At 39.8% G+C, this 15,388-nt stretch overlaps 1 protein-coding gene and 2 long non-coding RNA genes across 3 annotated transcripts in view; 1 reads left to right on the top strand and 2 right to left on the bottom strand.

Annotated features, from left to right (window-relative positions):
* LOC125709725 (collagen alpha-1(IV) chain-like) overlaps positions 1-6,789 on the bottom strand; it is a 198,732-nt gene extending 191,943 nt beyond the window's left edge. The window contains exon 1 of the mRNA XM_048978473.1: positions 6,511-6,789. Within this exon, the coding sequence (XP_048834430.1) occupies positions 6,511-6,576 (66 nt within the window). The 5' untranslated portion in view covers positions 6,577-6,789. The remainder of the gene's footprint in view (positions 1-6,510) is intronic.
* Positions 6,790-11,022: 4,233 nt separating this feature from the next.
* LOC125709734 (uncharacterized) lies at positions 11,023-15,388 on the top strand. The gene is made up of 2 exons (XR_007382829.1): positions 11,023-12,743; positions 12,973-15,388. It is a non-coding gene; the product is annotated as an uncharacterized LOC125709734 (long non-coding RNA).
* On the bottom strand, positions 13,529-14,452 carry LOC125709733 (uncharacterized). The gene is made up of 3 exons (XR_007382828.1): positions 14,305-14,452; positions 13,800-13,926; positions 13,529-13,613 (listed from the first exon to the last, which is right to left on the bottom strand). It is a non-coding gene; the product is annotated as an uncharacterized LOC125709733 (long non-coding RNA).

The raw sequence follows: 15,388 nt of genomic DNA, 5'->3' as shown, positions 1-15,388 counted from the left end.
AATGTCAGAGCCTGGGAACTGTGGCAGCTGGAATCTCATATGTGGGACACTGCCAAAATCTGAACACATCTGCACGATCACCATTACGTTTTCCATCTACACTCAGATGAGTGGGACAAGGCTGGGTTTTGTCTCTATCTAGGGGAAGTTTTGTCTTCCTGTCTTGCAAATGTACATTGAAATATTTTCCTCGTAGCTTAATCCCGAAATCTACACTTGCAATTGCTTCTGATTAATGTAACATAGAAACTATTGCTTCGGTAAATATCCAGTTACCTAATATCTCCATATTTGCCATGCTGCACCAGTGAACAAATCATAAATCACTGCAAACGTTGCTATTTTTCCCACAACCCAGAAGCACTGGGTCCAGGAATTATACAATGAAAGCTTTGCTAAGAGCTTATTTTGTTAAAAGTTTTTTGAACAACATGGAACTGATCACCCTATATATATGCAATGCAATAATCTGTTGGAAAACTATCTGGTTGTGGTTTCTTATTTTTAGTATGTTGCAGTCTTATCTCTTATATCCTATATCTCTTATATCTTATATTCTAGTCCATTCATGACTCCTCTCCGAGGTCCTTAGTATGTTCCATCTCTGGCTGGTTCCTGTTTCCTGGTTTCAGTTTCCTGGATGGATTCCAGGTTCCTCTCTCCTTGCCGGTTCCTATTTCCTGTCTTTACAAATCCTCCACAAATAAGTCTTCCTGTGCATTTTCTTCCAGAATTGTCCACCAGTTACCAGCCCGCAGTGCCATCTGTTACTCATTTCCAACATTGTCCTTTGGCTTAAGGACCGTCGAGACTACACTGCTTTTCGCTGTATTTGCGTGTCAGATGCTCAAGTTACTAACACAAGCTGCAATATAACTGTGGATAAAGAAAAAAACTGCTACATTTTACTTAAAGCAGTCATGTAAATGTATTACAGATACCATCATAATGTATTATAATGTATTCATAAAGTATGATAAACACGGCTATAACCATTAGTAAAAGATATAACACATTATAGCCATGTTTGTTATGAATTATGAATGCTCTGTGAAGCTCTCATCTATAATGCACTATAGATACCTTCATAACACATTATAATGCTCAGTATTAGAATTAAGGATGCTTTGTACTGCATTATGAAGGTATAATGTCATAATGCATAATAAACATGGTTATAATGTGTTGTGCTTTTTTATAAATAGTTATGGCTATTATATTATATTCCCATTATAATACTTTATGGCTAGATTATAATGCATTATAATCTTCTGTACTTTTTTCACATTGAGTAAGTAGGTGCATATAAGACAGTCCTGTGTGCCAGGATGTTCATCTGTGATACAATTCTGTCAGCAAATTCCAGTTCATCTCCATGGCAACAATCGCATAAACATCCTCGCTCTGTACAATACAGTCCATAGCTTTCATACAGTATGAGGGATTTCCCACTGCATCCATTATCTCGCAATTTAGCTTTGCTTTGTCCTCCGGTCTGTATAGATTAATCATCCGTATAGCTAATGACAAACTGCAGCTGTTTCGGACAGGTGTGCTGCCATTTTTATTGCTCCATGTGATTTATGTCAGTGTTTTCTTTATCTTCAGCACGGCCGTCTAAGCAGCAAGGATCTAACTGTCCCTTGCAGATCAGGTCCAAATGAAGAGCAGCTGTGTGTGAGAAGTGTGGCACAAAGCACATGCCTCAGTTTAAGCCACAAGGCCTGGGTAGTTCTACAAGGCCACGGCTTTGACTGGCAAGTATTGGGAACTTCAGAGAGGTGATGGTGGCGTATACTGGGGCTGGCTGTCAGGCTACCCTGCATGATGTCATCCAGTACAAATGGAAAATAGAAGTTTGTATGTAAAAGAGGTTTATATATCATTATTACAGGTTGGTATGATATAGCTGTTCAGGGTTCCTGCATCCTAGTTGATTTATTCTGCAGGTGGCAGGTCCTACTTTCTCAACCACAGTGAACAGACCTTTCCAATTATACAGGGATTTACTGTCCCTCTAGGCATGAGGACCAACAGACAGTCACATGGTTGAGCTTTGCTGGGCAAGTGTTGGCTCTCTGCTGGGCACACTGGTCTTGCTCCATGTCCTCCCACACCGTTGACATCACCGGGCCGATCATCTGTTAGACACGTTTAATAGTGCTGTAGGAGGGTCATGGCTGCTGTTTCCAGACCTTTGATCTGTCTTCTGTATGGCAACTGGAAAGGCATGAAGCCAGTGGAGGCTTAGGGCACTCCCCCATACTCCAAACAGGACGTTAGAAAGCAGCGGGTCCCAGTTCCAACCATCTGTGGTCACTACCCTTGAGAATTTGTTTAAGAGTCTGATTCAAGTATCATTTGAGGGTGGTAAACTGAGGAGCCCAGATGTTGGACATCCAGCACTTCACAGAAAACTCCCATTAGTCAACACAAGACATGAGTTCATGAGGCCATTCGAATTTCCTACGGAACTCCCCCCCCCCTCCACCCCACACACACACACACACACACACACACACACACACAGACATGATTAAACAGCAGAAAGAGCTCTTTCACTACTGATTTGGAGATGGAATGGGCTCTAAAACTCTTCTGGAATTTTACAACTTTTGGGTACCGGGTGGCATGGTTGGCGATCAGCAGCATGTATTTTTGACCCGAAGCTGACTGGAGCAAAGGCCTTACCAGATCTCTGCCAGTCCACTTGTGAAGGTTGTCGTTAATGAGCAATGGAGCAATACAAGGCTTGGGGTAGCATCCAGAGGGTTTGTGGGCAACGTTAGTCAGTGGGACTGGTCGCAAATGCACTCTGCTGCAATGTTGGTTATAAAATTGCCACTTGGAGAGAGGGCTTGCATCATACAAACATACTTCTGTAGAGTTTAGTGACTTAAGTTAGCTTTTCCATTACAAGTTCTGTCATAATGTTCACATATGCGTAGCTAAAACCTTAAAGCCCTTACCCGAGCCTGTTGTGTTTATTCAAACATTCAAACAAAAAAATACAAATAAGACAAAATATTAAAACCATGCATCAAGAGTAGCATGACCTTTTGTCTAGGGAACCACTGCATTCCATTTCAGATGAAGTTCAACCTCGATGTGCATTGAAACATTTATTTCTATGGTTGTATTATCAGTTTGCTCCTCAGCCATGTTGACGTTATCCCAATGCCTGCCATGAAAGCTTTTTTGTGAATGTCTGAATGTCTGTGCTTCTTCCGGTAGCTATGAGTCCTTCATAACAAGAAGAATTTCTCACTGCCATATATCGGTGTTTTGAAAGTAAAGCCACTGGAAAGATTTTTAACATATCAGCTTCTAATTTGACACTATCATTGGCTGGACCTAGATCAGGAACCTACCTGCATATAACAAATTATTTAAAAACCAGCCTTAAAACTACTGATATTCTTCAGCAACAACATTTTGGATTTATTTCTAAAAGAAACAGCAGAAGAAGCTCAATATTCTCCCCAGACATTTCAAGTAGCTTCTCCCAGGAGTCATATAAAGGATGTGAAACAAGCTGAAAAAAATCAAAACCCTGCAAAATAGGCTAGAAGGGTTTGTAGATTTTCTCCTAAGACAGAGTACAGAGGTTAAGACAACAAACAACAGAAGAAGAAAATAATACATTGGCCGGTTATTCAAAAGTAACCATGCATAAAGCGCAAAAACTGCTATTTAAGCCCACAGATTCGTTGAGACTCAGACACACAGTACTTTGCTTGTCATTCACACTGCATGACAACACAAGCCAATGTTTCGAATTCGACGCACGTGAGGGACATGGGCTGTGAACCAGACAAGGAGATACAGCATATCATGCAAAGTAGAGTTTAGCGCTGTCATCAAAATGCACCAAGCTTCAGGCTATTTATCACACTTTCGGCTGAACTTTGTAGTTTAGAAAACACTTCAAACTTTTATATGTTTTTAGTGGGCTAGAAGTCAACACCTACTGTATGTAGACCCATCATAGCTTCGAACACGGCTGCAGGGGTCATGTCAATGACATCAAAGAAATAAAAGAGCGTACATTAAATTACAAAGTATAATTTGTATTAGCTGTTCAGAATAAATATTCAGTTTAACGTCTTGGATGAGGCGCTATAGGAATAAAAGAAAACTTTACAACAAATATAATTAGCAATATGCTGACTCAATGCTCATTGTATTTGCTTTGAAACAATGACTTTGAGAATAAAATGATATTCTCCTGACTATCCATTAAAGCGTGGTGCTCTTACATCGATCACTAAATTCTGTTCTAACATAGCTGACCATATGTTCCTATACGGAGACTTGTCTCTATTACAACATCTGATGCTGCTGTTCAATCCCGCAGAACAAGGGTCTTCCCTTGCCTGGAAGCATGACGTCAGTTGGATCCCAGCGTGAGCTGGCCAAACTTTAGCTGAAGAAATCAGAACAGGGACAAACCTGAGATGAAGATTGGCAGCGGTTACAGCCAAGCCCACATTATTTCTGAACGTTTGGCTTTCAACGTGGTGTCACTCTTCAACCAGTGTGCTGACAAATTTACGCTGGTAGCAAGGGTCAAAGTTAACTGGATTTATACTGCGCAGGTCAGCCCAAAATCAAACCTTGACTGTGTTCCAAAATATGCACACAGCTTAAACTGGGAGGCAGCCAATTTTATACAAGACATGACTACCTTGTAAAGCGAAAGAAAAAAGAACTGTCAAAATTCAAAGTGGAAAAAATATATACAAATGCTGATAATCGAGCAAAGAACAAATACCGTTCATCGAATTTACTCATACAGAAAAGCTCATTTGTCCAAATTATGTATAGGATGTTATGATGTGTACTCTATCTAACACATTTAGTTCTGAACCAAGACTCAAAGTTTAACCCTCCATAGTGTAGAGTGTTATCTGTGGACTGGATAGTATATATAACATATAATTTTACAATTAATTCATCCATTATAACTGAAGTTTCCCCATAAAGTTATGAGTTTATTATATTTTGTGTGCCTATAGACTTCTCTTCACCAGCTTTTTGAACATGTGATTTATTCTCAAGTGGAGAGGTAAAGGGTTCAGTTATTTTAGGTTATTTCATGAGGCATCAGTTTAAATGTGCCTGAGTTTGTCAAAGTGCTGAATTTAACAGCAAACCTAAAGTAAAACTTCATTTGCATTAAGGAATATTACCTTAAAGGATATGCAAGAGCCTGTGGCCTAATCATGAAAACACATGTCACATCCTGGGGAAAGTTTTTTTTTCTTTTCTTAAAACCATCACTGAACTGTAATTTACAGAACTTCCTGTCTTTGGCACAGAGATAACATACTGTACTGAACAGGAGACAGATGCCTCACTTCCCTAAAATTCCCATAATGCTTCAGCTTTATGAGGGCAACCAGAGCTGTGTACTATCCACCATTTGGATATTGGTTCAACCATGTCCATTGTTTAGACACACACATCCCAGAAATCTCTATTCATATATACATGCAAAATGCCTATTCATATACACATACGTGCAAAATAACCACCTGGACAAATTGTATGGTAAAATGGACTCAATGCAGCCTGTAACTATTCAACTTGAAGATTTTTAAAAAGGAAATATAAGAACATTACCCCGCATTCAGTTGAGGAGAATGCAATGCAATGCAATGCAATTTTATTTATATAGCGCATTATCACAACATTACATTGTCTCAATGCGCTTTACATTTCTGCCACGTAAAGACCCCCCAGTGAGTAAGCCAAAGGCAACGTAATATGTAAATCTTGTGTGTGTGTGTGTGTGTGTGTGTGTGCGTGTATGTGTGTGTGTGTGTGTGTGTGTGTGTGTGTGTGTGTTTAAATTAATCACATTTGTTTGTTTGCTTATTTATTTTGAGAAATTACATCCACCACTACGTAATTATCTTCGAATAGACTGATCGGAAGGTTCTTTATTTTAATTGTTTGTGTGTTTTATTCATGTCTTTGTCACTGGACAGTGGAGTACATGAAATTAATCGGAGGATCGCTGACCACATGCAGACTATGCAGTTCAGCGGCGCGTGGGAGGATGCAATGGCTGGGCGGGGCGACTTCAATCTTAGAGCCCATACATACAGTACTAACTAAAAATCGCAAGACTGCAGGGAATAAAGTTCAATACTTTGCGATAAAGCAACCTTTCCTTTGTATGGATTTTTCCTTATTTTTTTCCCAATTGTTTCACCTCCTCTCTTCCTCTTCCTCTCTTCGCACTTAACGAATATACAATCACTTTTATATCAACTTTATTTTATCGCCCCACTGCATAAAACAATGGCGTGACACACTTTATTTAATATATGGATAAAATCAATGCGCATGTTTTCTTAAAATTGTACTATGTGAATCTTCTGTATAGCATTTTGAGGAACGCCGAAAGTTGCCAGCAGAAGTGTCCCTCTGAACTGATCCAAAGACTGGACAATTTGGAGCTGAATAATAAATAGTGACAAAAACGGTAATGAATTAACTTACCTCAGCTCTCGCTTCATGCGTGAAAAACATGACCAGCGCAAGAATCAAGGCGCTGTTGAAGAACATTGTAGGAGACGCTTTAACCCTTTTGTCTAAAAATGCGCAAAACGCTCAAAAGTTCACGCTGTTGGTAATTTCTTTGTCTCTTCTTTTGTTATATAATTCAATTTACCGACACACATCTTGCGCTCATTTTGGCTCTTGTCGCGCCGTTGAGACTTATTGTTCCACCCTGCTAGTTCTTTTGCTTACTCCACCCCCCGTTTCAAGACTGACCACCCATTTCTTAGCCCAGAAGGGACACCTTGTGCCGCTATTACTTTCTTCTCTTGATATTTAAGGGATAGCATCGTTTATGTTGTCTGATTCTGAGCATGCTTACTGTGTTAACACGTTTGCTTGTTGGTCTGTTTATTTTTCCACGTTTGGATCATATATATTTTTTTCATTCATTTGAAAAGACATCTGTTGCTTCATTGGGAAACAGCATTTGCAAATCTCTATTTAAATATTTAATAATTATCTTCAATGGCTGTCGTTTCATATTTAACATGTCTTTATAAATAATTATGTCTATCGGTTTTGCCCTTAATATTTTAAGGCAAGGTTATCTAGAATGCCTAAAGCAAAATCAGATGCAGCTTTCTAGTAGATAATCACTACAATTGTGATGTGGATCCTAATTAAATATTTTCAACGATTACAGATGGTGTTCGTGGATACCCGTTGACGTGGATATAGATGTAACAGGACACTACGTTGTATAACGGTGACAGTTTTTACTTATTTTCTTGCATAACTTAATGTGTAACATACATACCTATATCCTACGTCACCATGTGCAACAAAGGGCAAAATAAATAGGAGCATTATTATTAAAAACAAAAGTGGCATCGGACTAGACAATGCACGCTGGACAGTGGGGAAAAATATGGCAAGTATATAACTATCATCATCATCATATTTACTTCCAGTTTGTTATTCTTCTTACATCTGTGCATGTATTTTGCGTATTGACTGCTTGCCTATTTTTAGGTTCTGGTTCCTAATTCTGTCCATCAATAAGTTCTAATTAGAATAAAAATCTCACTAGAAGAAAATGCCTTTTAAATAATGATAGTCTTCTTAATAATAATAGATGTACAGCTCAAGTACAAGTTTCTAAGGCAGCAGTACATAAGAAGAGGACAAAGCAGGAGACACTTGGAATGGCCAAGAACCAGCCAGGTAGAGGCAGAAGCATCTCTCTAATGCCAGAGATGCTCATCAACTCATCTGACAGTGACACATAGCATCAAGTGACCTTCAAAAGGAGTGGGAAACATTAAGTGATGTGAAGGGCATTGCTAGGACGTGGAGACCCATACAGCAAGGAAGAAGCCCTTCATTTTACACAGGCACATACTTCTAAATTGAAAAATAAGTGACACAATGAAAAATTTCCTGCGTTCTCTTAATTTTTATCCAGAGCTGTATATCTTTTATTTTGATGGAGGGTATCACTATTTAAAAGTAAGATCTTCTAGTAAGATTTTTACGTTAAAGTATCACTTACTGCTATTCTCTGTCATCACTTAATTGCCACAGATAAAAGTTGGGCTAAGAAAACAGAAAATCTGCTTTCATCTCAGGATAAAGGCAATTATGTGGAGAAGCTTGTAGCAGACTTCCGTAGTTTTATTCACATGAGGTAAGACCGTTCTCATTTTGCAAACATTGCGGTCTGACGGCCTCCATTTGAAGACGTTTGTTTCCTGAATAATATTGAAACCACATGTAAATGCATGATGCACTATAAGAGGTGAATTAAGCTAAGAGCTTCTTCTTTGTGAATACTAATTTGAAGGCTCCAATCTGAGGCCTCTGATAACAATCTCGAGACACCATCCTGCCATGCTGGGTGCTGTGCTAATTATGTGTTTAGAATGTGAGGTTTCGGGAGTTGTTAACATTTTTAAATGAATAACTATTTTTAAATGGAAATTGCAACATCTCACAATAATTGCAGACAAAAGCATGAATGTATGTAGAGTAGTGGTTAAGGTTGGAATCACAGAAGATCCTGTACCTAGGAGGGCAAGTATCTAACCCAAATTTCTGCCAGTTAACGTGCCTTAAAAAATCGTGAAAACTTCACCTTGGATCAAACTGGAAAATAAAAATCAGCTGCAACAGAAGAGGATAACAGGAAAAAGCTCAGGGAACATCCTGTTTTATATCATTCATTTAACTTTGAATGGGTTTTTGTGAGACCATGTTGGACAATGGTTCATCACTCAGTGGTCTGCATGCACATGAGATGTATACAGAAACAAACCACAATATAAGGAAAATGCCTGTGTTGCATATTGCTCATCCAAAACAGGTTTTGTAAACTAGACTGATACAATGACATTGAAAGCAGTAGTTCAATAGAAAACAGGTTAACAGTTTAAACAAGGTGAATTCATTACCTTTGGCATTACCCTCTCCCACACTCCTACGCACAGAGTCCAGTGCTTTGAGGGAGGTGAGGGTGGTCTGCAAATAAGCAGGGAGTTTCACACAGATCAAATGTATCTGTCTGGTTTTCGGAAAACATGCTTAACAGTTTTACGATGTACCCTGGTTAATGGGAAGCATGCTCCCCATATTTGTGGGTGGCTATTGTTTTATAAGACATCCTGTGTATTTTCTATAGTCTATTTTCCACATCATAAAATATGGACATTCGGACACGTGCATGGGGGCGGCATGGTGGTGCAGTGGTTAGCACTGTTGCCTCACACCTCTTGGACCTGGGTTCGAGTCTCCGCCTGGGTCACATGTGGGCGGAGTTTGCATGTTCTCCCCATGTCATCGTGGGGTTTCCTCCGGGTACTCCGATTTCCCCCCACAGTCCAAAAACATGCTGAGGCTAATTGGAGTTGCTAAATTGCCCATAGGAGTGCATGTGTGAGTGAATGGTGTGTGAGTGTGCGCTGCGATGGGCTGGCCCCCCATCCTCGGTTGTTCCCTGCCTCGTGCCCATTGCTTCCGGGATAGGCTCCGGACCCCCCGCAACCCAGTAGGATAAGTGGTTTGGAAAATGAATGGATGGATGGACACGTGCATTTTAACCATCAGATTTCTGTGGATATACATGGAAATATAATTTTAGAAAAATAGCGTTTCATACAGAAATTTATGTTAGTCCTGGAAGCCCTAAGTGTCACCTATGCATGCAGTCCAAAATAAGAAAAACTATTTTTATTAGATTGTAAAAATGGCCAAGATGCGGAGCTGAATTTCCTTTGTCAGCGGTAGGAAATGGCTGTACGGCGGCAGCCAAAGCCTGCTGCTGTGCAGACTCAACAATGACTGGAAGAATGTATTGTGTTCTTCTTTGTAGGAAAGAGGAAACTAAGGTCTTTGGTTGTACTTCCATGTTGTGGGCAACGTGTTTTGTGTCTTTCAAGCGTGTGCTGAATTGCCCACTGTCTCTCTTGGCATGATGTCACCCCATAGCTATGATTGGATCCCACATGTTTTCCTGTTGGCACTTCCCATAAGACAGCAGATTAATGCAGTGCAAGAACTGGTGTCCAATGTATACCATGCATACATGCACATTCACATGTTTTCATACTTCTGGAATGGCAATGCAACGTGCTTAGAAACCTATGCTTAGGTCAAAGTATCTTTCATTGATTTCAGATGCTGGAGTCACTCTCCTTGGTCATAGTGCAAATACTGAGACATATAAACATTATATAACGTAATATATGACATTTTACGACATAGATAACGAGATTACATAAGAAAGAACGTAAGAAGTCTACAAACGAGAGGAGGCCATCCGGCCCATCACGCTCGTTTGGGGAGAACTTAAATAATAGCTTGATTGGTGGGGAAGGATTATGCAAATGCTGAAGTTTGACGTGGAGCAGAATGTGAAATCAATAGATTAATATTGAGAGTTGTGAGTCCAGAGTTACTCGTCCCTTAAACAGATCCAGGCTTAGGCTGGGAGGGGGCAGACTGTTCTACAAACGCGTTTCAGTTATAAATACACAAGTAATGCCTGAAAACCGAAAATAAGCCTGTTGCTCATCAACTAATCACAACTATGTTTCATCAATCGTGCAAATTACTAGTTTCAGAATATTGGCCCGTCTACCAGACTTTGCGGCTTTAGTAATGTTTAGGGTAACTCTATCAGCTTTAGTGAGAGAGTGTTGCATTAGTGTTAGGTGAATTCCCAGGAACTATATCTTCATGTCCTATATATCTTCAGGACCCAGGACCCATTTCTTTACATTGGCTACTGTTAACTTTAAAGTATTATTTTGTTTTTATGGCAATAAGCAGCACAGGTCCCCAGTACATCTCAGAGCTTATCCAATCTTACACTGCTTCTAGGAATCTTAGGGCAGCCAGTCAGCAATTCTTGTATATTCCATGAGTGCACTTGAAATCATAAGGTGACCATGCCTTTGCATGTGAGATAATCCCCAATTATTAATACTTTTAAATTGAATTTAAAAGCTTACCTATACTATCTGGTTGTGATTCATCTTAATTTATCTTAATTTATTTTATTTCTTTGTGTAAAATTGTCCAATGCCTGATTTGCCAAACCCAGACTCGTCCATCAGACTGCCAGGCAGAGAAGCCTAATTCGTCACTCCACAGAACACATTTCCACTGCTCCAGTGTGCAGTGCTTCATATCACTCCATCTGACGCTTTGGCCTTGCACTTGGTGATGTGAGGCGTGCATGCAGCTGCTCAGTCATGGAAGCCCATTACTTGAAGCTCCCAGCGCAGTTTTTGCTGGAGTCAATGCCAGAGGGGGTTTGGAACTCTGCAGTTACCAAGTCAACAGAGCGTTGGCGACTTTTACGCACTGTGCGCCTCAGCACTCGCCGATCTCATTCTGTTAGTTTACGTGGTCTGCTACTTCACGGCTGAGTTTCTGTTGCTCTTAAACACTTACGGTGTTTTATTTCCGTATATAGTCTGACGCTTGGGTTCGGCATGCATCTTCTGGACTACTTAGTGCGATAGTTTTGGCAGGGGATCCAGCAGCCTGGAAATTCTGTTCTGAATCACGGGGCTTTTGCCACAGAGGACTCATTCTCATGTTTATATATATAAAAAAATCATCCATTGTGTTATTTATAAGCTAAGAAGGATATAGCTTTCTCAGCACCTATCTTTTTATGATTTTTTTCTTTGTTAGAGGGATTTTTCTAAGCTTCTTTTTAGGCTGTTCTGCTCACAGATGGCTTATACCGGAATGCTCGAGATCTATCAGATCTTTCTGTTGCCACTGTATCAGTGAAAACAAAGGGCCAAAATCGGAGTCCGAGGTTGACTAACTTATGGAGCCACTGAGAGTTTACGTGATGGAAAAGCAATTCTATATAAACAGACTGATTGCAATTACATTTAGTTAAATTTTACTAATATATGAGTTTTGACGATGATTACGATGCAAACAATTTCTCCAATGCAGGGATTTGTCTTTCAGTGCTATCTCTAAGGAGTTGGACATACAGTACATATCAAACATCCAGACCCATAGTTATACAGGGTGGGGCAAGAGTACGTTTTTACAGTACTGATTGGGTCATGTTTTGTCTCTTAGGTGTTCAAAATGTTGTTTGTCAATGTTGATACATTCCTGGCGCCTGTCCCTGACACTGTGACACACTTTAGCACACAAATCCTGCTTAGCATCAATGTCCACAAATGGTTGCAAGATGAACTCCTTCAATTAATTCTCTGTGTGAGCCTTCCTCTCAAGATCTTCTCTACCACGCCCCCCAAAAAAAAGCCTATGGGTGTCAGGTTGGGTGAACGTGGTGGCTAGCCAATGCTGCCATGTAGCCCAATCCAACACTGTGGAAAGGTGCTGTTAGGGTAGCTGAAGTGTGTCAGTGTTAGGGACAGGTTCTAGGGATGTATCAACATTGACGGAGGACATTTCAAACACCTAAGATAAATAAAATAAATAAATAAAACCTATACATACGTTTAAAATAACTTGCGAAATAAAAACTTTAGTGTAAAATATAACCTTTACTTTGCAAAATAAAAACTGTATACCTAGTTTTGGCCCACCCTGTGTATTTCTGTCAGAAAACCTACAGTCTCTGGAACATGTTCTCCTATCATCCATAAATCAGGTGGATAATGGGACCCGGTGGATCTACTCCTCATGCAGCTTCAACATGGTTCTCAGTGTTGGCTAAGACAGCTCTGTAAACAGTAAGTATGTATAAGGAGTCTGTGTGAATCGTTTGTGATGGTCTAGTTTGCGATCTCACTACAGGTCCTGACGTTGGATGGAACTCTTCCTCCGTCACCTGCTGTACTCATAGTCCATGAAGAACTCGATCCTGTAGCGTAAACACGCTGGTTAGTGCTAACGATTTCCAGGAGAACTTGACCCAGTGCTTGAGATATGACCGAAAGCAGCTCATTTTTTTCCTCCCAGCATGAACATCTGCTCCACAAGGCCCGAGTCCAGCTGCTTCTGACTGAGTTGGCTCTCGCTGAAGCAGATCACTTGGGACTGGCTGTCCTGGTTCTCTCTCACTCCATAGTAGTATAACATGGTAAGAATATGAATATTTCCCAGCTATAGGAGCTGGTAAGTAATAGCAGTTAATGTTAACCGTAGATTATAGATCGCTTATTATACACATTCCACACCATGGGCAACTCACCTAATTCAGATGCCTTTGAGAAAAAACCACACAAACATAGGTAGATTTGCCACCTGTCCTATATTGAAAAATAAAATGCTGTGTCCCCCCCCTCCTCTCCCAATACGTTCCATATTTTGTCATCGGAAACCCCTCCCCCAAATATTATCTTCTGAAAGATTTTAAGTAATGAATATGCAATTATGAAAATTGTTCTTAGCTTGCATTCTTCGAACTAAGCACTGCGATATGCTGTATTTCCATATACAGAGCCCAAGCTATTTAATATGATTGCAACACAGGTTAACATCTTAAACTCATGCACTGACTTGCAAATGACTTGCAAATGATTACAGGAGTTCAAGGGAAAAGAATTTTCAAAAAGGATTTTGTCTTTAACGCTGCTACATCTGCAGTGATCAGATGTATTCTGTAAAAAAAAAGGTTACAGCGTTGCATTAAAAAGGTCATTGAATGTCAGTCAAACAGGACATGGCTAATATTCACAAATGTTTGCATTGACAGAGGATGAAATCAGAAGTGGATCCCATTTAAATAAATGGTGATGCATTCTGTATAGCTGATAGAGAAAGTGATCAATCAAACAGGTAAATACCTATAACATACAGCCAGCATTGGGACTCTTGTTTCTGGGCCATGTGTTCGTATCTGGGCCCTGCTCCAGTCTTCCCCTGCTTCCTCCGTGTTTTCTCTGGGTACTCCAGTTCTCTCCTGCAGTCCAACTATAAGATGTTTGTTTCCATGGCACACTTAGTGTGTCATCGTTTGAGTATCTTAAAATAGAATGATGTTTGCCTTATGCCCTACATTTGGAACAGGTCCTGATTCTAAACCAATAAAGAGTAGTTACAATGCAGCATAATGTAACTATTCATCCATGGCATAACACACAACTAAAAGAAAATGTGCTTCAAAATGAAGAACCTCCACAGGCTTTTTGGAACAAGCATATTCTCCGTATGGTAAACTTTCTTCCTTTGTCTGTGTTCCTTTTCTCACTGTGTGCTGCAGGTATCACAGTACTGTTCACTGTTACAAAATCCCAGACATGTTTGTACATTTTTCACTAATTGACACGTTAAGTAAAAAAAAGTACTGACCTTTTTCTCCTTTTCACTAAGGAAGTAAATCAACGCCGGACTGATTTAAGTAAAGGCCAATGCATAAAGTTGCTATTTTGGAAATGGACATTTTGAACAGAAAACTCTACATATACTATCATGACAACTGGCTTTTGTTTCTGTGCTGTAGCAGAAAAGGGTCTTATGGTGACACAAAAGGACGATGTTTGTGGGCACAGTAGGACACAATGCATTCATTGTGAAAATCATGAAGATTATCTCATCTCAGTGTAACCAGAGAAATTCTTCCAATGCCTGTTCCAGGCTTTTGTTTCTTAGCAAGAGCATTGATAGACTAGATTTTAGAAGATGACATACAGTGAGGGAAATAATTATTTGACCCCCTGCTGAATTCTTAAGTTGACCCATTAATAAAGAAATGAGAAGTCTGTCATTTCACCGGTATATTTATTTAAACTGCAAAAGATAGATTATTAACAAAACAAGCAAGAAAAAAATCATGATGTAACAGTTACAAACCAATTTGTCATTTATCTAAGAAATAAGTATTTAATCCCTTAGAACACATTCTTTAGTACTTGGTAGAATAACCATTATTTGCAAGCACAGCTGTCTGACGTTTCTTGTAGTTGGTCACCAGGATTGCATGCAGATCATCAGGAATTTTCATCCACCCCTCTTTGCAGACCTCCTTCAAATTTCTAAGGTTTTTAGGCTGTAACTTGGATAGATGAAGCTTCAGTTCCCTCCATACGGAATACTATGGGGTTAAAGTCCAGAGACTGGCTAGGGCTCCCATGACCTTAATGTGCTTCTCCTTGAATCACTCCTTTGTTGCCTTAGCCGTATGCTTAGGGTTGCTGTCTTGCTGGAAGACCCACTCGCTGAAGGGGTGGCTGAAGGGAGGAGGTTCTCATTCAAGATTCTACAGTACATTGCCTCGTCCATCTTTCCTTCGATGTGGTGCAGCCGTCCTGGATCAAATACTTATTTCCCTAGATAAATGAGAAATTGGTTTGTAACTGCTACATAATGTTTTTTTCTTGCTTGTTTTGTTAATAATCTATCTTTTGCTGTTTAAATAAACATACCAGTGAAATTA

This window comes from Brienomyrus brachyistius, chromosome 16 (assembly GCF_023856365.1).
Source record: "Brienomyrus brachyistius isolate T26 chromosome 16, BBRACH_0.4, whole genome shotgun sequence".
Classification (NCBI taxonomy): domain Eukaryota; kingdom Metazoa; phylum Chordata; class Actinopteri; order Osteoglossiformes; family Mormyridae; genus Brienomyrus; species Brienomyrus brachyistius.
The sequence above is the reverse complement of the archived record's forward strand: the minus strand, read 5'-3'. Positions and strand labels throughout refer to the sequence as shown.